The sequence below is a fragment of the Pantherophis guttatus genome, chromosome 1 (genome assembly GCF_059756535.1).
Source record: "Pantherophis guttatus breed Tessera chromosome 1, ASM5975653v1, whole genome shotgun sequence".
Lineage (NCBI taxonomy): Eukaryota > Metazoa > Chordata > Lepidosauria > Squamata > Colubridae > Pantherophis > Pantherophis guttatus.
In genome coordinates, this window is record NC_142063.1 from 280160330 (window position 1) to 280186660 (window position 26331).

General features: G+C 32.2%; 1 protein-coding gene across 6 annotated transcripts in view; it reads left to right on the plus strand.

Annotated features, from left to right (window-relative positions):
* The window catches only part of SDCCAG8 (SHH signaling and ciliogenesis regulator SDCCAG8), a 112424-nt gene that overhangs the window by 24386 nt on the left and 61707 nt on the right, over positions 1–26331 (plus strand). For all 6 annotated transcript variants that reach the window (XR_015731463.1, XM_087882988.1, XM_087882989.1 and 3 more), the window contains exons 10-13: positions 50–202; positions 6766–6900; positions 9334–9450; positions 16798–16940. Coding sequence is in view for 5 of the 6 variants with exons in the window: in XM_087882988.1 (XP_087739114.1) it covers positions 50–202; positions 6766–6900; positions 9334–9450; positions 16798–16940 (548 nt within the window). In the remaining variant the exon portion in view is untranslated. The remainder of the gene's footprint in view (positions 1–49; positions 203–6765; positions 6901–9333; positions 9451–16797; positions 16941–26331) is intronic.

Consider the following 26331-nt stretch of genomic DNA (forward strand, 5'->3'; position numbering starts at 1 on the left):
ATATAATTTGGTTCTACAAATATTAGAGTGGTCTTCCTCATCTCCACAGGCTTTAATTCAATGTGAACAGCTTAAAAATGAAATGGAGAGACAGAAAGATCGCCTTGAAAAAGAATTAGTGCTTCAGCTAGATAAGAGAGCTGGAGAGCGAGAAGCAGTTCGTGAAGAAATGAAGAAAGAAAAAGAAAACCTGTCATCACTGGTATTTTCCTATCTTTTAATTACTTTTAATTAATTACTTCAGAACACAAACAATTTACCAAAGTTGTTTACCAAAAAAATCTGGTTGTTGTTTTTAGTAGTTATTACATTTATGAATTTTTGTTGGAAACAATGTGTACTTATGCAACTCTAAAAAATTAGAAAGTAAAAAGAAACTGTTCTAAACACTTGAGCTATTTGATTATATGTTTAAATAGTTTCACTTAGCTCCAAAATATTCTTATATGTATCTACATTTCCTATATACAAATTTATTACTATGAAATGGTTTAAGGAAGTTTTAAATGAAGCATGGAATATACAGAGTCACCCACTGCTATTGTTTTATTATTTGAGGAATATGAAATCCTTACTCATTAATTTGGATTTTTTTTCTCAGATTTGCATTTAAAAATATGATATGGAACAGATAGCAAAAGAGCCAAGTAAACTTACAAACAATGGGAAAGAATAAAATAGATGTAATGTGTCTTTAAACTTATGTAAAATAGTCTTTTTTTCATTTGCTTTATGGTAGAAGAATTGGCTTGGTCATTCTGTTAATTTGCTAACCCATGGTAAACGGCCAAGAGTCATTTTGGAATTGGAACTGAAATTGGAATAAGCCTAGAAATTTGATAATTGAATAGACAAGAAAATAACTTAAATTGTGACTTCAGAACTCTTCTCAGGTTTGTCTATAGAGATTCTCAGTCATCCAGGTCATAGATGTTCCAAAGGTGCTTTTTCAAGAGGCATCTGGACTGTCTTCTTTTTCTTTGAAGCCGTTTTGCTTCTTATCCAGCAGCTTCTTCAGCTCTGACTGGATGGTGGGGAATGGAAGGATTTATGCTTCTTGCAGACAACTGGTTATTTGCATTCTTTTAGAGAGTTGTTGAGGCTACTTGGAGAGAAAGTCCAGTTGCCTCTTGAAAAAGCACCTTTGGGTCTTCTCAGATTTCTTCTACTGAAATTCAATGATATTGGCTTATTGTATACATGAGACTTAACAATAGGAACAAAAGTTGGAAAAATGCTGAAAATCCCACTCTCATTATCTACCAGATCCTGTAGCCCTCAAATAAAAGCAATTTTTTAAAAAAATTCTAAAATTTTCCTCTACCTTCAAAAACCTGTAACAATAGACAGTAAATAACATCTACTGACTGAGGTATTGGAGGAACACTAATGACTAAATCAGAGCAAGAAAAGTTTAAGTGTAGTGAAAATATAGAAAATAGAAGAAATGTTCAAGGAGGTTATTACAATTAGAGCACTAGTATTATGACTTCATGTCTTCTGACAATTGAGAGTTGTTGCATACAGATTACCTTTTAGAATGCTAGTTTTAATGCCAAAATATATGTGAAGCAAAATGCTTTGAGTCCATCAATATTGTCCAAATTACTTCACTTTGAACCAGCCAAGACAGGAGTTTTAGAAGATGAATTTGGCAGTGATCAACTAAATGAAAGCTTATAAATATATAAGAGCATGAAGATCAAACAGTTGATCAAATCTTGGTTATAAATTATTATTTATGACTGTCTCATTGGTGGTCATTTGCTAATTTGACCCACAATAAAGTCTTGGTGTTGAAAGCTCATAGGGATAATGTGTTCCTATTCAGCAATCCAGAGAAAAAAAGAGATTGGATGCAGAATTATAATAACAAAGTGTGTCAGTAGGCTCAGTGGTTGTAATAATTGTTGGTGAATAAAGATATTTAATATAAAATGTAATAATTTTTTATCTATGAAACAAGTGAGTCAGAGAAAGATGTAGCAAGTTAAGATAAAGGTACCAGGATAAATGGAAATGGTGTTAGGTAGGATCATGGAAAATTATCTCCAGCTTCCGGTTGAACTTCCGGTGCCTTTGGAAACCATATCCGTGACCTCCGTGGGTCCGTTCCGAGCTCTCCCTGTTGGGGGCTTCATACTGAAGCCATAGCCACCCTGTAGGGGTGATGAAGCAAAGGAAATTTAAAGGAGTAAATATTTGTTTAAAAAAAATTAAGTTGGAAATGGAATCCCCAGAACAAAAGGCGTGATATTAAGAAGGCATATTAAGATGCTGGGACTATAAACCTACCTTTTCTTCAAATAATTTGCCATAAGTAACAGAGTTATAAGTTAAATTAAGCAAGAGAAAAAAATTTGACTTGTCAAAATAAAAGCAGAGCGGCAGCAGAGTCAAAATAAAAGCAGAGCGGCAGCAGAGTGAAGTAAAGAGCGCCATCTGCTGATGACAGTGAATTTTTGCAATTTGGGAGTAAATATTGAAATAAAGAGAAATAACTGTTGAACTATACATATTTAGCTTCTAACCACTGGAGACTGGAATATTAAAAAATAATTTGTGTCTGGGGATCCCTAAATACTATTGTATATACAAAAACAACTTGAGGAGTGGAGGATCCCTGAAGTAACTAACTGATTTGATTGAACATTGATGAGACATTTAAATTTGACTTGGAGGTCTGGTTTCTGAACTGATGATTGTGGAGACTCAAACGGAATGGAGTTAATGATTAAGGACATTAAGAACCTTATCCTGGAACTATACAAGGACATGGTGGAAATATTTGATCGTATAGATAGAAGACCGGAAAATTGTATACAAGAGACAAGGAGCAAAGACCAGGACAAGAAGGAAAGAATGGAATGATCAGCTGGAACAGAAGGGGAATTAGAACTGAGAAACCAACAAAAAGAAGATAACAAAGAGGAGACACTATTAAAATTAATAAGGCTTGAGGGATTAAAACAGGGGGGAAACATTTTAAAAGATTTTAAAAAGAAATGGGAGGAACGGGAAGAGGTTTGGAGGGAAATGATAGGATTTAGAGCAGAAAGCTTTCAAATTAAACCGTGGGAAAAGACAGGGCAAGGAGAAAAAATTAAATTATGGATTCAGAAAATAAACTTTGGTGTAGATGGAATAGAAGACTTAAAAGGAAAACGGGAGACAAGTCAAAAAAAAAGGTAGGACTAAAGGAGGGGACGTGAATAAGAGATAATGGTTAAGGGGAGAAAAAGAGTTATAGATATGTCATGATTATATGGCTTGGCCTAATTTTCTCCGTCTTTTATAAAAGATTTTTAATTTTTTAATATCTTTTAGTATTTTATATATTCAAATTTTAAAATTGGTTTTAAATAGTTCAGAGTTTTAATTTGTCTGGGCCAAAACTATTTAATTTGATTTTAATTCTACTTTTAAATTTTGTGTGTATGTGTTTTATTGTTTGGCTGTGTACCGCCCTGAGTCCTTCGGGAGTAGGGCGGTATAGAAATAAAATAAAATAAAATAAAATAAAATAAAATAAAATAAATATGTTAATAATTGTATTAATATTAGAATGATATAGGCTGGACAATTAGTTGGTATTTAATATAAATAAATATTAGGATAAACATTACCACAAATAGATATGAAACTGGAAAATTATGAATGAGAATTCATTAATTGGAAATGAGAGGTTGAATGATGGTATTATTAAATGTGTATAAAATATGACTATTGTGTAGGTAATGTGAAAGTAGATATATTTACGTGTATTAACAAACTTTAAAATATACAGAGAGGAAGAGTTAAATAATGAGAATATGAATAACAAAACAGAGTATCATGTCCTTGAATATAACAATGTGGAGGGGGGGGGAAATATTAGTGGCAGTTTAGAACTGAAGGGTGTAAAGCAATGTATCACAAAGTCAAATAAGTTAGGAAAAGAAACATGAAAAATAGACACAAAGAATGAAAATGGTGGTAAGCTTGAAATGTGGGATGTGAGAAACTGGTATTCAGACGGTATGCTGTTTGATCAATGAAGTGATGTTAGTATTGAAAGAATAATATTGTAGTTGCATATATATATATATTTCTTTATCTATCTATCTATCTATCTATCTATCTATCTATCTATCTATCTATATAATATGATTATGTGTGTAAAATTATTAATATGAAGATTAATCAATATTATATTATAATAATTATTATTATCAATAACACATGTTTAAGTGATTAAGTCTGCTACTTTTATTTTTGAATGTAACTTTAAGAAGTTGTATAGTTATAGTTGAAAGAGATATTAATTTGAAAATACACCATATCCTGTAGGTATTGGGAATATTATATACAACAACAAAAAGAGAGAGGGAAATGGAATGGAATGGAAGAGAGTAGGAGAGGAGGGGAGAAAGAGTAAGGGTAGAGAGGGGAAAGGAGGGGAGGACAAGAGTAGAAAGGGAAGTGGAGAAGAAGAGAGAGGGGAAATACAGAGGGGAGAGGAGAGGGAGAGAGGGAAGTAGAGGGAAAAAGAAAAGGAAGGAGGGAAGTAGAGAGAAAGAGGGGAGAAGGGAAGAGAGGGAGGAGAAAGAAGAGGAAAGGAGATGGATTGTTGTTGTAAAATTGGGTGAAATATGGTGTACAGGAGAAAAGAAAACAGATGGACAATTTTGTATTTTTTCTACTTGAGGGTTATACTATTGAAATTATAACGAAAGATAATACGGTGGATGTTATAACATATCGGTTTAGATATTATTGCATACTTGTTAATATTTATATGAAAATAAAAAATTTGTGTAAAAGATTGTGGTAAATAATATGGAATAAGAAAATAGAATGTAATAATTATGAATATGTCTATCTGTATTGAAATGTATGATATTCAAACACCACACCATCCACATAATGATATGTATAAAAATTTTTTAAAATAAAAACTTAATGGAAAATTATCTCCATGGTTCTTATCACAGCAGTTTATCCATAAAACAAATACATAAAATGTTCATTCTCTAAAAATAAAAAGAACTACCATATAAACAAATTACATTGAGTATAATTTGAGTGAACTAACTTGAGTCAGTTTCTTAAACTAAATCAAAGTGTTGACATTTGAGAAAGGTAACAAATAAACAAAAGACTGACTAAAGAAAGATGACAACATTTAACTTTTGTTATGAGGGTGGCAGCATTTTATCTTTTTCCCCACTTGCAAGATTCTAGATTGATCATTCTGAACATTTCCAGTGTTTGTATGCTTGGAGGACGATGGCTGTTAGCAAAATTTTGGCCTATATATTTAGTTATCTGTTTGGTTTGTTCAACAGAGAAAGAAAATTATCTTTCCTTTGCTATGTACAGAGAATACAAATAATAATAATCAAGTCTTTTGTTTTGATAATAGCAATAGTACTTAGACTTATATACTGCTTCACAGCGCTTTACAGCCCTTTCTAAGCAGTTTACAGAGTCAGCATATTGCCCCCAACAATCTGGGTCCTCATTTTACCAACCTCGGAAGGTTGGAAGGCTGAGTCAACCTTGAGCCGTGAGACTTGAACTGCTGGTCACCAGAAGTAGCCTGCAGTACTGCATTCTAACCATTGTGCCACTACGGCTCTTATGCACTAACTTTTCCCAACTGAAATGTCATGTCTTAAACAACATGGAACTCTTGAGCCGAGATTGTCTGGCTGTTATCAGGCAAGCATATGGCACCAAAAAACATGTCAACAAGAAGCCAACACAACAGAGCTCTAGTATAAGAGGTTCATAGTAAAATCAAGAGGGTTAAACCTTAATAAGCATTTTATTAATATGATTATTAGTAATATTAGTAATATACTAACATACTAATTCAGGCATCAGGACCCTAATATACCAATACTAAACATAACCCCTACTCTTTTATCATGGCTGACGTTGCAAAAGATTTGCTTCTACTAGCTCTTAGCCTATTAGTCAGATGTGCAAGGACCATGCAATCCCACGAACCATTTATAAATTGAATTCAAGCATTGGTCTCTAAATTACAGATAATTAGATAGCTTAATAAAAAAAACCCTAATCTACTGTTAACCCATGATAGGAAGAAGTGTTTTTTTTTTACATTTGCAGCTAAAATCTTAGTACTAAGCAATCTAAACATAGCACATACTTGTAAGCATATTGTGATTATAAACTTCTTTAAAATTTTGGTTTATAGTTAACTTATTGTATTTTTAATTAAATTCCTTTAAGTAATAGAGTTGCAAAGTATTTGCCATTTTGAAAACCTAATTATTTTAAATGTAGTTCCAGTATTTAATTTCAAGTTGTTAAAATGTGTTTTGTTTTGTAATTATTATTGTAATATTTATTTACCTTCGTTACAGTACAGATAATAGTTTCTACATTAAATATTCTTATATTGGGCCACTAAAAGTTTTGATATATCTGCAGGATATTCATTTTGTTATTTATACAACAGGTAAAATTATAACAATCCCAATAAAATAATGATTTTCCATTTCATTTTTAATGAATTTATCAGAATTTTTCTCAGGCAGAGCAATTGACCTAATAATAGCTAAATAAAGGATTGCATTATTACCAGTTTAGAGCTCCTATAGGCATTTGATGGAAGGAATATACAAATTGCAAAGAAAGAAACCTTGTTTGCCTACTTTTAGGAGCGAACTCAATCTTTCCCCACCAGTGGAAATATCTGCATAATCTTTTGCCTGAACATTTTACTTCAGGTAATACCTTTATCTTTTATTTCAGGTAATGTCTTTATCTCAGAATGTTGCTGGTTTGGAGTCTCAGATTGACAGGATTACAAGGGAAAAGGTCTCCCTAACCCATCAACTGGAAGAAGCTCAGAACCACCATGCTTCTCGTGAAATGGAGATCAATAAGGTACAATAGTTTTTGAAAATACAGAAGAGGCAGTTTTCACTAGCTCCCATTTTAACTGTATAAATTAACTTTAACTAAAAAGCTTAGAGTCGTTTGAACTGCGGCAAATAAATTTGATATCTAAATAAATAACTGATGCAACAAGAGCAGTTGAGCTTTGCCAGCACAAAGGAGAAGCAGCAGAGGATTTACAGTAAGTTCAGTCAATAAATGGCTTTGCAAATAAGTGCCAAATAAAAACTAAAAACCTAAACTTATTGTCAGTACAGTAGCATTACAATATTTTATGTGGTCTGTAACTGAATAAGAATCAAATTTCAAAAGTCTTCAATTTCAAGAAAATGGTTGCTGAAACAAAGTCAATATAAGCTTACAGCCCATGTCAGAATCTGTCCTGATAGACCAGAGGTGTCAAACTCGTGTCGTCATGGCGGCATCACATGACGTATCGGGGCTTTTTTCCCCTTTGCTAAATCAGGCGGGAGCGGGGCCAGCACGTGACACAACCAGCCTGCGGGCTGTGAATTTGATACCCCTGGATCACCTTCATCTGAATGTTGGTTCTGGTATATTGTTACAATCTGGATTGACAGCAAAGCAGAATGTTGATTGCACAACACTGCAATGTATATTTTTTAGTATATTGTATTGCTGTATTTGCCTTAGCATTAGCAAGTGTAAAAGTTATATTTCAACAAATTTCTTAAGTTACTTTTACTTGGAGGCTAAAAATGTAGGATCATTTTCAGTGTGTACAATGAAAGATTAATTATTATAATTATTAAGATGCATGTCTACTTTTTCTATTGATTTATAGTTCTTACTAGAGATAAACTTTACTCCTTAAATTTTGGCCTTTAAAGAGTAGCCTTCCTATTCTAATACATTCTAATTACAGCTTCCTACTTCCTGATAATGAAAGGGGCTAATTTTGTGAGGAAAAAGTGTTTCTTACTGATTGGCTTTTCTATTAATATTTTTAAAATTAACTCCTATTATTCAGTATTTATTTTACTGCATGCTGAAACTAGAGGCTCTGGGTTAGTCTATTTCATAGAGTATGAGGAGTGCTAATGATTAAAATAGCAAAAAGAAGAAGATTCCAGCGAAGAATAAGGTCAGCATTACTTCAAACACTTTGAAATCTGATGACAGAATATTTTTTTAAGTGGGATCATTTATTCATTGTCTGAATCAGTGTTTCTTGGTCCTGGCAAATTTAAAATGTGTGCACTTCAACTCCTAGAATTCCCCAGTCCACTATGCTGACTATCATGGGGAATTCTGGGAGTTGAAGTTCATCTATCTTAAACTTGCCAAAGTTGAGAAACTCTAGTCTGGGTAAAAGATTTGCATTTTCCTTAAAATATAAACCCTAATTTAAGCTAAAAATAGCCAATTTGCACCGATCATATATAATTCGATCACAATTCATTTATCTGGTCATCAGAGCCCCTGAGATTATTTTTTTCTAAATTTGGCAGCAAAATTGTGATTTTCAGTGATACTTTTTGCCCTTTTTGTTGAATTAAACAGGTTAAGTAAATGACAAACAATTTTGTGTAAATCACCTAAAGCCTCCTAATTAATCAATGGTGTAACATTTCAGCCCTATCAATCAGTGATAATGTCACCGTATCACTTCCATTCAGTCCTGCAAATCTTAGATACCTTTTTTGAAAAAGAAAGGTCCCCCGAGAAAAAGAAGTTGCTCAACTCAGAGTTATATGGTGCAAGTATACAAGTTTCCAGAAATAAAAAAATGAGAATTCTAGTCTCTGTATCTTGATATATTTAAGAATTCTCCTTGTTTTCAAAAAGTGTCCCATTCCATCACCTTTTCTTCTCCTAGAAAATGCTTTGAAGAAAATATTTCCTTGTTGGGCTGAGGAAGGGAGCAAAGGAATTGCAATTATATTGGGATGAAACATGAAATAGTAATCATTATTTTTCCAGTAACATTACAATAAAATTCCTTCAACATAGTGACAGGATGTCTTCTTATTGCCTCATAAATAGGAATATGTTCTCCCCTCTTTCCCTCTATTACTCCTAAAAGTAACTCTGAATAATTAAGTAAATCTCATTGCCTGTGGATTATGCTTGTTGTATAATATCTATGTTTCTGGAATTGATTGATGATGGGTATATTTTGGCTTAAACAGCAACGGTGAATCCAATTGGTGGCTATATGGCCATTAACAAAAAGAGAGAGTGTGGGAGAGAGACAAGGAGTTCTGGGGCTGCTATGTAAAGCATCCCTCTAAAGCATCATTTTAAAAAATAGGAGTACAATATAAAAACTTTACAGAATTTAGTGCAAATGATGAAATAATAAATATAGTCACTAGAGGGCATCAAAAGTTCTCCTCTAAACAAATATTACTTTGTGGAGTCCTGAAACTGCAGGATGTTATCTATTTGATCTAACAGGTGTGTGGAGAAATACGTTACGAATTGAATCAGACCAAAATGAAGAAGGATGAAGCCGAAAAGGAGCACAGGGAGTATAGGACAAAAACAATAAGGGAACTTGAAATTAAAGATCAGGTAAGAGAGAATACTCTATCAAGCAATTTATAGAAAAATGAGTTTTTCCTTCCTATTGAGTATTTTGAGGGGGTTCTTATGAGAAGAAATCCATTTATTATATTTTAGTACTAGTACAATATTTTATGATAAGAGATTTTTCCCCCTCCAATCTTAACATATTTTTTCATGCATGCATGAACAGACATTGTCTATGTGTATGTGTCTATTCTGTGATATTCACTTAGTCATTTGTTGTATCTAAAAAATTAACACAGTGTATCTAACTGATTCCTGAACATTTTGCATTCGAAAAGCATTAAGTAAATTTTATTTTTTTATTCTAAAGTTAGTAAAAACTAATAAAATTCTAGTCAATTAATTGCTGATTAATATCAGATATTTTCAAGACTTTCTTGTTTGCTGCCTCATACAACAGAAGTTACTAATATTGGGATAAACTAGTTATACATGAAAAAGTTGAACTATATATACATTTGTAGTGAAACCTATGGAATCCCATAACGTCTATACATAAAAGAAACTCGGAGATATTCACTCAAAAAGGAAATATGATTTAACAAAGAGAATGGAATATTTAATTGTTTGAATTACTTTATTTTCAAAATAATCATATTATTACCATTTAAAACAGTTGTTCTTTTACACCTTTTGTAGTATTTATGAAATAAAATTAAACTACAAAACAGGACTTTTTCTTATCTCTCCAACAGTGTTTTTGGATCCTTACTGTTCAGCTGTGTCCAGTAGCAAGCACTTTCAAATCACCCAAATGAGAGCATACAATATTGATGCATTTTGCTGCAACTTACTGCATAGCATAGTCTTCTAAAAGATTTCCCATAGTCTTCTAGAAGATTTTCCCAAAAGCTTTGTGGTGGGGCTGAAATGGATTGCAATAGGGGATTAGTTAAAATTGAATGCATCAAGCAGAACTAAGGTACAAAGTAAGAAAGCAGTCACTTCAAAGCAGTACAGTACTTCAGAAGTTTGTCAGAACCTCCACAAGGCCTAGTGGGGCACAAATAAAACAATTTAACCTTCTTTATTAAGATAAAGTGAATAGTTTTAGAAACATGGGCAACACATTTGAATAGCATGCAATCATACTGAATAATTTTTGGATGAAAGCTTAAAAAACAGTTAGCAGTTAACAATTGAAGAATTTCTTTTCTAGGCCATTATCAGCAAGTGGTAATGATAATAAATATATAGGACATTATATGTTCACATTATACAGAGTGCTGCATAGTGCACACAGGTATATATAGACATCACAATTGAATGTTGAAGGCTGTGCATCTCATGCACTGATATTACTGTTTCAGACGTGTTACATATCCAAAATAAGAAATAAAGAAAGCAAAGATTAAATGGGAATACTAATTAATGTGCTTCATATTTATTGAATATTCTAATGATTTTCCTAAATGCCTAGGCAGTATGAGGAGAGAAAAAACGGGGCTCTGTTGATATGGAAAAGGATCCTGTCCATTGTCCTTTAAAACAGCATTTGGTAAAATATGGTTTAGGTGTGACAGAAATAATTTTCTAGTAAAAATGGTTGGATTTGTCTCAACTCCCCAAAAGTTTGTTATACTTTTTGAAGTAAAGTTTGCTCTGTTGCATTTCTTCATTCCTTGCTTCAAGGGGGCATGAACATTCATCTTTTTGAATGCATATCTATTTTTCCCAATGTTTGGTGAAAAAAATAATTGATGAAAAAATGCATACTTAGGAGAAATTTATAGAATGTTCATAGTTGTCTTTAAAAACCTTGCTGTCACATTTTGTACCAATTAGAATTTTCAAAGCCTCTCTAAAGTAAACTCCATTTGGAATGCATTATATTAGTAATTGGAGATCTGGGCAAAAGTAATGGAAGTCCATGGAAAGACATATTTACAACAAAAGAAAGGACCTCTAGTATTTCCATCTAAAACATAAAATGCTAGAGTGTTGCCAAAACATATTTTTGCCTTTATTTACAATGGCTATACAACCTACTCCCTCCCTCCCTCCCTCCCTCCCTCCCTCCCTCCCTCCCTCCCTCTTTCTTCCTTCCTTCCTTCCTTTCTTTCTTTCTTTCTTTCTTTCTTTCTTTCTTTCTTTCTTCCTTTCTTTCTTTCTTTCTTTCTTTTATTGTAAAGTCTATAAACTTCCATTCTGAGAAGGATGGATAAAATGGAACCAAACACATTCTATAGTTTTGCGCTTTGGAAATACTCTAGGGAGATGTGGAATGGCGTCAGCTATCCTCAGTGCATTGATCTGGGATGCTTTTGAAATCTCTTATGCTTAATTTTTATTTCATTATTCAATTAAGATTGAACTATATCACGGCTCAGTTGGCTGTGGAGGTCCTAAATATTTGAAGGTCCTTGCAAGAATGGTAAAACATTTTTCTCCCTGCAACAAAGTTGCATTTTTAATTTCAAAACAGAAATGGAACTGTACCGCTCATTACATGTAAGAAGAGTTTGCTCTTTTAGTTACATAGAGCTGATACAGCAACAGAATAATTGTGTTTTCCAATACCTTGTTTCAGCTCCTTGCCCCTTTGTATTTGCAGCTTGAAGGTGTCTGCCCTGAAATAGGACCAGCCTGCTTTGGACAAAGTACTCAGTGACTCCATGTAAAACAATTCAGATCTCTACAGCCTGGATCTTCTCTGTTTTTAATTATTTCTATTGTTTGCATGTGACTATAATCATTTCTAAATCCTCAACTAGTATAATTTTAAAGAATTTATTGGATTTATCCTGAATAGGTTTTATATATCTGAATCATGAATTATAAGCAGTTCCAAAATTGGTCTTGCTGAAAAGGCTAAGGTCTAGATACCGGGCTTTGTCCAATAAAGTATGACAAAAGAAATTCCTTTCCCTTCCTCCTCATTTAAAACATTCATCACTTGAAAATGGTACCTCCTTGATCATGTAGGCAAGCTCAATTTTTATTTTTCCTATGGGGGTTTGCAGTCAGTGTGAACCTAAAAGGAACCCAGACTTCTCAGCTTCTTCTTCCAGCCTTTCCAAATTAACGGATACTTGACTGTTCTCTTGATGTTCTTGTAAAGCAGTTGTACTGTGTCTAAATTGTGGTTCTCAGTAGCCTGAAGTCACCCGATTCAGCCCTGTGTATTTGATGTATACAGTGCACTTCAAATATTAGATTAGATTTGTTTTTACCATTTTCTTTGATATATATTCCATATGTATAGTTTATCAAGATATTTTAGAGGTGAATGTTTCCAAGCCTTTTATTATAGAATCTTAAGTTTCTTGTATAATAAAAAAGGATACAACAATTTTCAGGTAGCTGGAAAAGTTTTCTCCAGAGTGACTTGAATCAATCAATTAATTAAAAGAACTGAAGAGAGTTACTGTCTAATTCAGTCAGTGTCATTGTGTACAGATCGTTTTAGCAACAGGACAATGACATCTGAATAAGGGAGTTCTCCACTCCCAACTCATAAAGGTTTTAAGATTTAGCATTAATATTTTGAAATATTATGATTCATAGTTCAGAAATTATTTTACCTGAGCAATATACATTTAGCATTTTACATCTGTACCTTTTGCTAATTTCAGTTTTCAATTTTTCTACAAAGTCTACATATTATAGTAATCTGATTTGAAGATTAAGAGTCAAAATGATTGAGGTTAGTTGGCTTTGCTAACTGAGATTCTGTCTGTAACACCTGAAAGTGCCAAAAGATTTTCCATTACCAAAAATGAAGGAGAGTTCTAAAAATGTAAATTGGTACATTAGTTCATTCTTTATGCATTGACAAATGTAGATACCTCATCTTAACTAAATTCAATTCCGTGATTTGGCTTTGATCCAGTCCTATTCTGATCCCAGGCTCAATGGACCTTTATAAGTTCATGTTATCTGCATACTAATGATACCTGTTTCGCTCAGCTATTTTTATATGTAAAGGTCCTCATTTAGTGATCACAATTGAGACTGATAACTGCAGCTGTGATTATTATCTTATTTCAGGTTTACAGACCTGAAAAGATCATACATTTTAAACTTTTGGTTGTAAAGTTTCTTTTTCATCACCATTGTAATTATGAACAATTGCCCAACAAAGTAATCACTGAACGAGGACTACCTGTACTAGAATATAGCAATGAAGAAAAATTCTGTAAAGATCCATTTAACATAAATATGAATAAAGAAATAGTCTTCTACCACTACTTTTCAAAATGAGTCATCTATTAAGTATGAAACTATTATAATGTGCTACCACAGATTTCAAACTTGAACAATCTATCCAGAAAGAGCAAAATATTATTGAAAATTCTGGTTGAATTAACAAATTCCAGCTCAGATTATCCATTAAGACAAATAAGGAAGCTGTCTGCCAAATTTAGACTTGAAATTTAGATAATCATAGAATTATAGAGCTGGAAGGGACATTGGAGGTCTTCTAGTCCAATCCCATGCCCAAGGCAGAAGTTCTTATACCATCCTGGACAAATATCTAATCTTTTCTTGAAAACCTCCAGCAACGGAGCATCCACAACTCTGGGAGCCAAGCTGTTACACTGATGAATCATTCTTACTGTCAGAAAATCCCTTCTTATTTCCAGGTTGAATCACTCTCTGATGAGCTTCTATCCATTACTTCCTGCTGTCAGGTGCTATGGAGAATACCATCGTCTCCCCTGTGGTAGCCCTTCAAATATTGGAAGACTGCTATCGTGTCTTCTCTTCATTAGATTAAACACACCCAGTTCCTTTAGCTGTTTTATTATATGATGTAGCCACAAGACTCCTTATCACCTTTGTTGCTCTTCTCTGCACTCTCTAATATGCACTCTAATATGCTATAATTGCTATTACGTTACAATCACTAGCTTGAGTTTTTGTCACTGGCAGGACACTACTTGTTCAAGAAAATACACTATAGTTGTTTTAATCCTCTAGTCCAGAAAATCATCACAAGCAGTCATAAATTGTATCATTCAAGATAGTTGGTCTAGATTCTTCCTAAAAGTGAGGCACTGAGGAATTCCTGGACTTAACAGCCAGTGCCCCAAAGATGCTTTTTTCAAGAGGCAACTGGGCTTTCTGGTTTTTCTTCGAAGACGTTTCACTTCTTATCCGAGAAGCTTCTTGGATGAGAAGTGAAAAGTCTTCAAAGAAAAACCAGAAAGCCCAGTTGCCTCTTGAAAAAAGCATCTTTGGGACAACCATGACCTGGATGACTGAAAATCTCCATAGATATTTAACAGTCAGTGCTTTCTTACATGATACTATTAGTCATAGAAGGGATTTGAAAGTTGTTTAATAACTATGAAATAGTAAGTAAATGTAGGATAGAGCATTTGGAATAATACATTTCATTCTGATAAGATTAAATATCTTATTTGGTTTCTTTAAATCAATTATCCAAAATCCATATTTCAAAAGTTGTGGAAGATATTTTTATCTTACTAAGCACTTAAGTAGTCAAGAGATGAGCAGAACCCACAATCTTCTTTTGCTAGTACTTATGACTAAAATTTATATATGTACACCATGTAAGAGTGAAAGAGAAAATGCACCGAAATAGGTTTGTGGTTTTAAATTTTGAACAAGATCATTTATAATTTGTAATTATTTTATTTAAAATAAATTATAACCTTGGCTTAATTGATTTACATTCTAGTATAAACTATTTTAGTGGAGGTTAAAATTAAAGAGTAAGATTAATCAGTAGCAGATTTGAAAGCAAAACAGAACCAGAAAAATTAAAGAACTCCTCTTACTTGAACAAAGACTAGACCAACTATGATCAATTAATTTCCTTAATTCTCTATTCCATTCTTTGCCCTACACTTCCAGTTACTAAATGTTGCTTAGTAATAAATATAGCAGATAATTTGCTACTTTTAATTCACTGATATATCTATAGCTGTCTATCCATCCCAATAGGTAGGTAGATAGGTGGGTAGGTAGATATTGAGAGAGAGAGAATTTGAACTTGATATAGTGCACCAATAAGTTAATTTTGTTTTTCTTCTGGAAGTCATCCATCCTTTTATAATACTGTTTGTATCAACATCTTAATGTTTCTACACTATTATCCAATTTATCATGGTTTAAAAGAAATATAATTTACAAAGAATATATTGATTTGCCAAATTTGGGTAATTAAAATGATGACAATATAAAATGATAATATTGCCTAGTTAATAATGCATTTCAAGAATTACTTTTTCATTTTATTTTTATACATAACTTTAGTGATAATAAATCCAGAGATATTAAATCCACATTGGACCTGCTTGCTTAGGCTCTAAAAAGCTTTCTTATGCTATTTACTAGCATTTGTTTTTACCCATGATCTTTGTCAAAAGGCTAAGAAATGGTATAAGAAATAACGTTTATTTTTGTTGTTAACCTCAATAGTTGTTTACATGTCTATGAATTATAAAAAGAGCTAAAGTAACATTTTTTAAAAATGCCAAATATGGCTGAAGCTAAGAAGTCAATGATCAAGCATAGTGTTCAAAATATAATAAACAATTCTTCATTATATCTAGGTAAAAGTAATGTGTGTGGGGGTATTACTTTTTTTTTTTACTCTGCAATATAATAATTCTAAAGAACCTGTTTGACTTTTGTATGCAGTGAAGATTAACAGATAGAATATTACCTTAAATTCTGGACTCAACATCTGGCAGGTAGAGGGATTCTATTTTCAACATAGTCCCTCTATGTTGTAATTCACTTATTATTGGACTGACATAACTTGAGTTGATTTAACTTGAGGGATAGTATAAAGCCCATCTGTTCACTTTAGTTATTTTCTCTGAGAAAATTATAGGAACTTATATTTATGCCTATACTGTGAAATTTTGAGATTGTCTTGGCTTTAGTTGACAGTTGTCAAATTCTGTTTATTTTTCATTTACAAAACTGCTTATTAGATTTCTTTAAAATACATTTTGAACTTAGAATATCAGGAAAGAACTAGAGAAAAACTGAAAGAGTTAAATTGTGGTCATGAATAGTTCAAGATAGAATAGTATCTTAAATTACCTCATTATATTCTGCCGTAAAAAGTAAAAATTAAGTGTAGCTTCAGTATTGCAATCTGAGTGATTGGTGGAGCATTCTGCATTTGTTTGTTAAATATGATTCAAAAAAATGTAACCAATGTTATGATTGTAGAATTGAGGAAAAGTATGATGTAAACATAATATAATAAATATTGTTTCTCAACTTTTGTTTAAGCCAGAAAATAATCATGTTAAACTTGTTCTAGTATTTGCGAGTTTTCTAACTTCCTTTATTATGTTCAATTATTGTTATCTAAATTTCCTGCCCTCCTCTTTGTATTTAAAGCAAATTGAGAAATTACAAGTATTGCTTCATGAAAACAAACAGCGCTTAGAACAAGCACAGCAGGATACTGCAAAAGCTAAGGAGGAATGTCTGAAACTAACAGAATTGCTGGGCAAAGCTGAGCAACAACTGCATTTTCTCAGGTACCATTTATCTTGTTTGTTCTTAACACCAGTTTCAATTTCACATTTCCATGTTTTGTCATTTGCTTATCCACAGTTGTTACAAATTAAATGTCTAGCTTTGAGGCAGTTTAGAAGTGAATGTATAATGAACAAAAAGTGAAGTGTGATAACAGTAAATGTACTAATCTATTTCCTTCTGCCTTGTTCTTTAAAGCAAATGGGATTTTTATTTAATTTGTAGTCAGTAAAAGTTACACACATCCAATTATTCTACAATTATAACTGTTTTAGGAAATAGCTGAATGTTTGTCAATTTCATATAGGTACATGTGAAAAAGAGCTCCAATTTTCCTAATAATTTTGTACATAATCTTAAAAATATTTATGATACATAAATCATTTATAACTGATTAAAAAATAGTTGTAAACAAGTAAACTGGCTTAAAATGTATGGTAAACAAGTAGTTCAATATTTAAAGATGTATCTAAATATTATTTTAAAATATAATTTTATTTCTCTTCTTCATAACTGGCCCTGCTGAACACAATTATTCTATCATTTTTTAAAACAGAATTGAATTTTAATGTTAAGCATGAACTGATTTTTATTTGGGTGGGGTCAAGTACATAAAAGCTACATCTGATATGATAGTTAAAAGTATTTTAAAAAGCATTCCGGTTTATGGTTTTATTAGGTGGGGTGTACATATGTAGTGTGTAATTATATATGTGTGCACATGAATAAAGGTGGTTCAATTGGGTAATTGTAGTATCTCTCTTATCATATCAAATTATCATATCATACTCTTTTTAAAAAAAAAAAATGATGTAAATATAGATTATGGGCCAGGAGCAGATGGGGAAAAAAACACTTTTCTCACAGTCTGTATTTGAAGAACAAATATGCTAGAGGTTAATGAACTTGAAAAAAGTTTTGGGTAAGTTGTAAGATAGCAAAAGTTTGGATTTTGCAGGACTTCTTTTATAATGATTTGTTGTGATAGTTTACCAAATGGTTTACCAGTTTCCTTCCTAAGGCTAATCATACAAGTTATGAAGCTGTGTGGTGTCTTGGAGAAAATCCAAAGTGTAGATAGATTTCCTGAAAAACTTCCACACTTTTAATAATGATACTAACAGCCTAATTAAATAAAGTCTCCCAATAATATGACTTAAATTTGTCCAATTTAATGATTAAACACTATTTTTAATGTTGTATTTACCTGGTGCCATTCACTCTGCAGAATTTCACTGTAGATATTGATCATATTGGATATTTCATTTAGAAATTTGATAGATGGTTTAACAACAGTCTATATATTTCCATGCTAATTGTTTAACTTGTATAGTCATTGCTGTCTAGTTTCTCTTTTTGTTCTATTTCCTGGATTTGCTGATTTGTGACTTGGTAATAATATGGAGTGAGAGGGAGTTCAAATTTCAGATAGTCTTTCTGCATTTTTGGTGTCAATAGTCACTTCCCCCATTTGCTCTAATTCTGTTTTTATTCACTTCCACTATATTCTTTTTATGTTGTATCTTATTTTCTCTCATTTATTTTTCTGTAATAATGTCACAACATTTACTAAATTATATTTTTATATTTTCCTTATTGCTGTGAGGAAAAAGTGGCTGATATTTATAATTTGGTTAGCTGTCTATAGTTTCCAATAACTGATTTGCCTCAATTTATAATAAAATTGCATTGAAGAATTGGATGATGTATGATAACTTATAATCACATATAAGTACAGTTGTTTAAATTGTTGAAAATTATGTAGATTTCTTTACATGTTCAATCTGGGGTAGAAAACTACTAACCTCCAGTACACCCTACTGATCATGCCAATAAGATTTGATAGCAAAATAGGATTTGTGGGGAGAGACAAAGTAAGGTTTGTAGACTTGATATATTTATACCCTTAAATGTTCCAGCCCCTTAAAGAACAAATATTTGTTTTTGCTCTGCTCACCTGGTGATAACATGTCCTATTGGATTTTTTAAACATACAATACAAATTTGACCATGAAAAAAATTCATGGCATATTAATTTATGAAAATGCATTTTTTCAAGGTAAGTATTAAAATTGGTACATATTTAGAATATGTCACCACATTCTTCCAGCTTTTACTTACCAAGATGTAGAAAGTACATTTATAAATAAATACAGGTATTGTATTTCAAGCAAAGAATTTATATTTTGTGCTGCTACATGGATTTCTAAATTCAAAAATTGCATACAAAGTTGTAAAAATCATTAAACAGCTTAAAATTCTTGCTTCTCTGTATATTTAACCTATTTAATTATTCATATGCATTGTTATATCCTACATTTTTGTGCATAGTCTAGCTAATTGTAAAAATTCAACTTAAAAAGAGGCAAAATATTCTTTTTCACATTCAGTGGGTAGTCCAGAGAGTATTTTAAAACATCATGTTTAAGATAAAGAATGGGTAAGGGGCCTTTGTTGTCTCATTATTATTTATTGTCCATTATCCATTAAATTTTGTAAGATATTACAAAGTTTGATACTGTTAATATATGTGAGTGTACTTCTAGATTACATGGGAAATGAACCCTGGGATATGAAAAGTGATGGAATTATCAAGCACGGAAACAGCAAAAATATTATTCTTCATTGTTAGAAAGATAGATGAGTTCACTTTCCATTTATGAAATTGGCTCTTGGGATGACTGATCAACAATATTTTGGCTGTAATTTAATGAAATGTTCAAAAATAAGAAAGAATAATGTCCTATAAATAACATAATACAGTATTTTCTTACTGTTATTTTCCTTTATTTCTCTAGTTGCTTTTTTCCTCCCACCCCCTTTTATCGATTTTTGTACTGATCACGTGGATGCTTGTAATATGTAAAACAGCCCATTCTTCCCAGGATGATTCATCTATGGCAGAAAATATCATATATAGATCACTTCAGTACATGTTTTTGGCATTGTAAAATTGCAGCATTATCAATCTCTTTTTGTGTGGTACAGATGTTAATGCTGACACAGCAGCTTTCACTGATAGTTATTTAGGACTTCAAAATTGAACTTTAATATGCGAGGAAACCTGGGGTTGTATTTAAAAGCCAGCATTCTGCTGACGAAATGAACCAGTAAAAAAACATCTATCAGTGCAATATGGTGGTTAGCTAATTTTTTGTAGCCCTCCTTTGTTGTTATCTACTTTCATGGTTTACTAAAGACATTTTGCAGAGCATATTTTGAAGAGTTGACTTGCTGCAAAAGGTTAGAGAAATAATCAAATCTTCCACTACGAATGAAAAACTCTTTGGTTCATTCTTAATTCTTTTTTTAAAAAAATAGTTTTATTGTTTGCATTTTGCACTTCTTAATCTGATTATAATTGGTTTAACTATAGTTTAATATATATTTCTACTTAGTTGCTAGTATCATTTGAATGAAGTTCTGTGTTGTCATTATTAACAAGCCTGTAAAGTATTTAGTTTACTACTTCAGTCTTGTTTCTTCTAATTCATTCTTTGAATATTATTCATATAGATTCAGAAAATAGATCATATATTAATTGTGCTGTGAAATTGCATGCAAGCATAAGAGTTTAAACTTGCATTGGAATGTCAGGAGGCGCCTGTCATGATTTTGACAAACCCTTAGCCTGCTGATGGACACTGCCATTACAGAAACTGTGTTCTATATCTTTTACCTACTTCTTTTTTCTTTCCAAGCTCAGTGGAAAGTTGGGCAAAACATTTGTAAAGGGCTCAGAATTCTTGTCTGCTCATTCATCTGTCTGTCTGTCTGTCTGCCACTAAGCAGACTAACTCTGAAAACTGAATAGAATAAACCCACATTTGCTGTGGGTGGAGAAGCTGGCAAAAGAAAGAGTGAGTTTGAAAATGGGCATTATTCAGCCGGGGACTGCAAAGAAAAAGGAAGTTCCAATGCATCCTTATGGGGAAATCTGTTGGATAGCAGCCTGAAATGTTGCTGAGTCTCTAAAGCCCCTCTTCCCTCCAACTCATGTGGGGTACAGCTGTTATTAAGGGGTTAGAAAATGCTTTCCCTACAGAGCCAAATTATTCTATATATCTTTACTAATATTTCTTGGCATTGGTATTTTTCACTACGGGGACTGATAGATATGTAATCAATAACTGATCAGTAGAAGAATAACTTTTGGAAACCATATCTTTGGAAGATATTGTTGAAAGGACATGTAATGATTATCAGAACCTTTTTAGCTTCAAAAACCTACTGTTTATCAGCACTTCTTGTAGCCCCTAGCACATTTTCCATAGCTTCATTAGCATTCATTGAAGTCCATGTATAATAAATAAGATACATAAATTAAGTCTATCACTCTAATAGTTTTTTGGAACGTAGTTGAATTGTTTATACTTTTTAATGTTTCAGTATGACATTGATAGTATTCTTTACTAGAAAAAAGGATCTTTTTATATAACATATATGACAAGTATTGAGGTATTATAGTCTTTTGATTTTAAAAGACATGTCTCTTCTACTCTATTAAGAGCAACCAGTCCTTAATAACTACATTGTACCGTTCTAAAGATATACCTACTATAACATATACATAAAGGCTAAGGTTTTATTTTCTTTTAAAAAAGAGGTTAGTATAATTAAATGTTTTCTTTGTGGGGATATATATTTGTATGTATATAAATGGTGTATATTTATATATGCAAAAATACAAAGATCTAGAATGTTTTAATTTACAAAATATGAAATGAGTAGTCACATCAAACTATAATTAGTAACTGCTCATATGAATTGAAATTTGTATTTAACGGGTGAAAAATTTATAAAGTACACTTAATGTTTAATTTCCAATATATTACCTGGAATTTTATAATTAAAAAGAAATATAAAAGCCTGAAATAAGATAACATGCATAATCAATTCTTTAGCTCCTGTTTTTATATGTTTATTTTTCATTAAATTTAGGATCGTTTGTGGTTTAGTCAACATTTATTCCTATCTGTTTTTCATATACAAAGGCAGTGAGATGCCAGAAAATAAACTGTTAACGGAGAATTAACTTCTTTGGCATGCTTTCATACTTATCTTCCAAATTAAAGAAAATGAAATGGGCAGAAGCAGAGTGTAGATTACCTCCTTTTTGTCAAAAATGGTGGGAATTTGAAAATTAATAATAAAAAAGGGAACAGATGCAGTAACATGCCAGAGGGAGATTAATGTGGAGAGTAAAATCTGTGAGCAACAAAACTGAAGCAAACTGAATCAGTGGGAGGTGGTTGTACAATCAAAATCAGGATAAAAGAGAAATTACAAACAACCCTGCACTTGTCAAAGTAGTAGTAATGAAATCCTGACTCTGCCAGCAGTGAGAACCTGTGTTAGCACTTTGGGGTAAGGATGGTAGCCGGGTGCCAGGTAGGAGGGCAGTGTTAGGTTGCTGGGCAGCAGCCATCTTGTGTAGAACAGATGGCACTGAAAGCTGGCAGGGGAGGAGCTCCTTAGCAGAACTAATCAGACAGTAACAGATAGGGCAGCTGGGAAGACTGACCACAGAGAGGGAAACTGCAGGATAGCTGCAGAGTTCCATGATGTTTACAGTGGTGTGCCCATTGGTCTGATAAAGACCTTGCAATGCCTTTTTACTGCAAAAACGCACACAAACTTTTGTTAACTGGGCAGTTTATCTGAGAAATTTGCAACACAAGAAATGTATAAAAAGGACAAATCTGCTGAAGAATTGACTTTGTAAATTCTTGAGAATCCCTGCTAGGAAAGAAAATTCATACTGCATTGCCCTTCTGGAAACATTATCCGTGATCAATGAAAGCAAACAAAATAGTATTTTGGTGTCACTTAAACATTCAAAATGTATTAAGATTGTGGCTTACATTACAATAAATGCAGTTCTTAATATATATTTTAAAGCTCTTTAAAATAAGGCATTGATTTTGCTTCTTTTCAGCACTACCCTTTATGTTGACCTTATATTTAAATATCACTATTAGCTGGTAATGCAAACCAGATAGTAATACATGGCCATTCCATATAATTTCTGATAAATAAATTTTATTGAATTTAAAGAAGCTTATTTCCCATTGTACCTTAGAAACAGGTTGCAGTCTTATTGATATCTGGGCAAAAAATGAGGTTGTAAAGAAAACTGAATGAGAAAAAAAAAGAATTTAAATATGGACCTGTTACACAGAATAGTTATCATAGTTAGGTAAGCAAGATGAATGATGAAATTCTTTGAAAAGAAATACATAATTGCAGATAATAGAGATGGATATTTAACAAAGAAGATTGAAACACCTTCCATTTTTCAACTTAAGTGTTTTTCTGTTTGCAGAGCTTTATGGACAGACTTAATTTTGGCTGGGAGGGGGGACAAATATTACAGGGGTTTGAAATAGGAAGTATAAGACGAACATATACTATTTATATATCCATTACTGTGATACATCTAATTTAGGACTGTCGAGAAAAAATACTCTTATTTGATGTAGCGGCATATTATCGAATCATTGCAGTGGATGTAAAGTTGTTATTTGTTCTCCTTAATTGATTTTTGGAAGCATTTTTTCTTTCTCCTGAGCTATGTGTATTATGTATTCACTAACACATCCACAACTATATCCAGTACTATAAAGAAGGTCGTACATAAGGTAATTTTCAACAAGATGTAGAATAAACGTTTGCTGTTTTCAAAGCCTATTCATAAGAATTGTGGGAAAGCTAGTCTACTCCCTTAGTTACTGCTTCTTTCTGAAGTAGCTGATTTAATTCTACATATATAAATGAAATACTTTCCATTATTATAAAAAGAAAAACATTTTACCTGCCATTATTTAGCCCATATCCGCTCCTTTATGATGACAGCTATCAAATGATTTGGAATAAATCAGATCTCTTGTTTTCTGGCAGTGCTTGCAGTAATAATTAATACAGTGCATTTTAAAATCTGTCAGTTGGCTGATTTCTTATCATCTAATGTATTAGACACTTATTGTCCTTTTAAAAATATATTGTTTGACAATGCAATATTTCCAAAGCCATTAATGAAGTATTAAGTGAAAATGAAATATGTACGTATAACAGCTAAGTAAATTGTGAACATGTTGCTATATTTTTCAGGGGTTTTTTCCCCTTAAAGATGATGGAAGATTACATAGCTTGATAATCAAGTTTAGATTCCCCCCCCCCCGAAAGAATGATTAATAAATACATCTGATTATATATATAGAGAGAGCCTTTCATTTGCAATGTTTATACTGACATTGGTCTGTTAAGCAAAACCAACATTCCTGAATACACGCACATTGCTGTTCTGTACCTGTTACAATAAATATTTGGTTACCTCCTTTTGGGGTTTTGAATCTGGATAAGCTTATTCATGCTATTTAGTTAGAAAATAACAAAACAGAATGTGTATTAGGTCTTTGTTGACAGAACAAAAAAAAATAACATTTTATATTTGAATGCTTCGTGCTGATATTTTATGATATCCAACTTAAAATTTACCTTTATAAAATAAGGTGGAAATATACATATAATTAGTTAATACATATTTAATATGCCAAATACTCTGCACAAAAACAATGGAACTACTGCAGTGACAAAAGGAAAAAATTTTTTTAAGTGAAGTCATCCTTGGGATGTTTTTTTTCCCTCACAAAGGATAAATTACTAGATTGGAAGAACCCGCATTTTGGAGCTTGTAAGTAAATTCCTATTCATTTCTATTATAAAGTAGTAACTTGCAAAATTATCTTAAGCCTAACATTTCTTTTTAAACATTAAAATCAATCTTATGGAATTATGATGTATGAAAAACATTATTGTTTTACTATGTCTTGTCCTGGCAAGTAACAATTACAAGCAGGAAAAAAAACCCCCAAATGATTCTTTCTTTCTTTCCCATCTGCTAGTTCTCTTCTGTCTCTTGTCTTTTCAATTATGACAGGGAGCTGACTTCTTTCCTGCTCAATTGTTGCATTTTTCCATGGCAGCCTGATTGCCACATCAACTGTCCCACTATTGCCTTCTCATTCCTGCAATCTGTGTACGTTTTGTAAAAGTGCAGCTGGTATGATTTCTTGTTCTCATTATATCCTGTCCGTATCATTATATCTTATCTCTTGTTCATGTTCTCAGCATAGCACATCATTTAAGAACTAAAAGCATCTATCCGATATAAGTAATAGTAGACCTTTTGAGAAGATCATGAATATCTTAATTCCTTTAAATGACTACTTGACTAATGAAAATCTAAAAAAACACATGATTACAAAGGCAAGAGCTTGTTTCTCATTTCCAATATATTAAAGTTGGAATTTAATTATGTGTTTAACGTTTATTATTTAAGCAAGTAATATCTAAGTCATTGATTTAAGATTTGGAAAATGACAAGTTTCTACTTTAAAAACTCTGAAGCAATATTTTGTGTTCCATAACCATTTTAAATGTTAACTAGTAAAATAATTATTCTTTTCTTTCAACACACATTTCTAGCAGGTGAAGAAAAATACCTTGAAATTTGGTTATTATTCAAGAAAACATTTTGAAAATGTTTCTTATTTGAATTTTTTAAAAAAGAAATTAGTTAATAATTCAATAGTATGCGGCTGTTGGAACAAATTTTTGAAAAGCAGATGCATGCTTGACTAAGCCTGCATAATAGATCCTGCTGACAGTATGAAATGTCTCAAAAGTAGCTGCTCTGCTCTTTCTATTAACTTGAATAGCAATATGGATAATCACACAAACTGTGTAACATTTATAAACTTTCTCAGTGGTGAATTGATTTTTACCTTACTTTTTCAAAATGTGATACTTAGTCATAGATGAATGACAGTTTAAATATTGCAGCTTAAAGGTAACATTAAAATCAGCATTTGGTTAATGAATATTGCTTTGTTCTCTTTTTAAAAATTGATTAATAATTTTGTCCTTATTTTTCCTTAGTCTACTATATATCTTAGCCTTCTCTGAAATTGCATTTTCTCTTCTACATAGTTTGTCACATTTCCCTTTTGTTTAGCTAAACTCGCTAAATATATAATGCTCACAATACAAGATTTTACAGAAAGAAGAGGAATTTGATCTTTGAGGATTTTTTTAGATTATATTTCTCTTCCGCTATTGTCTTCAACATTATTGGGGGGGGGGAATTATAATGCATAACTGTCCAGCTTTGTCTCTTACTAAGGATTAAATTTCTGCCGACAGTTCTTTTGACAATGACCTTGAGGGGCTTTGCATCTTGAAGAAGAAAGCAGAAGCTTGCAGTAAACAAAGTTCACTTCTGACAGATGGATTGAATGACAGAAAGGTTGTGAGTGCCAGAATAGCCCTGGCAGAGGAGGAAATGTTCAGTGGAATCCAACAGGAGAGGAGGTGTGAACAGGTGCAGGGTTG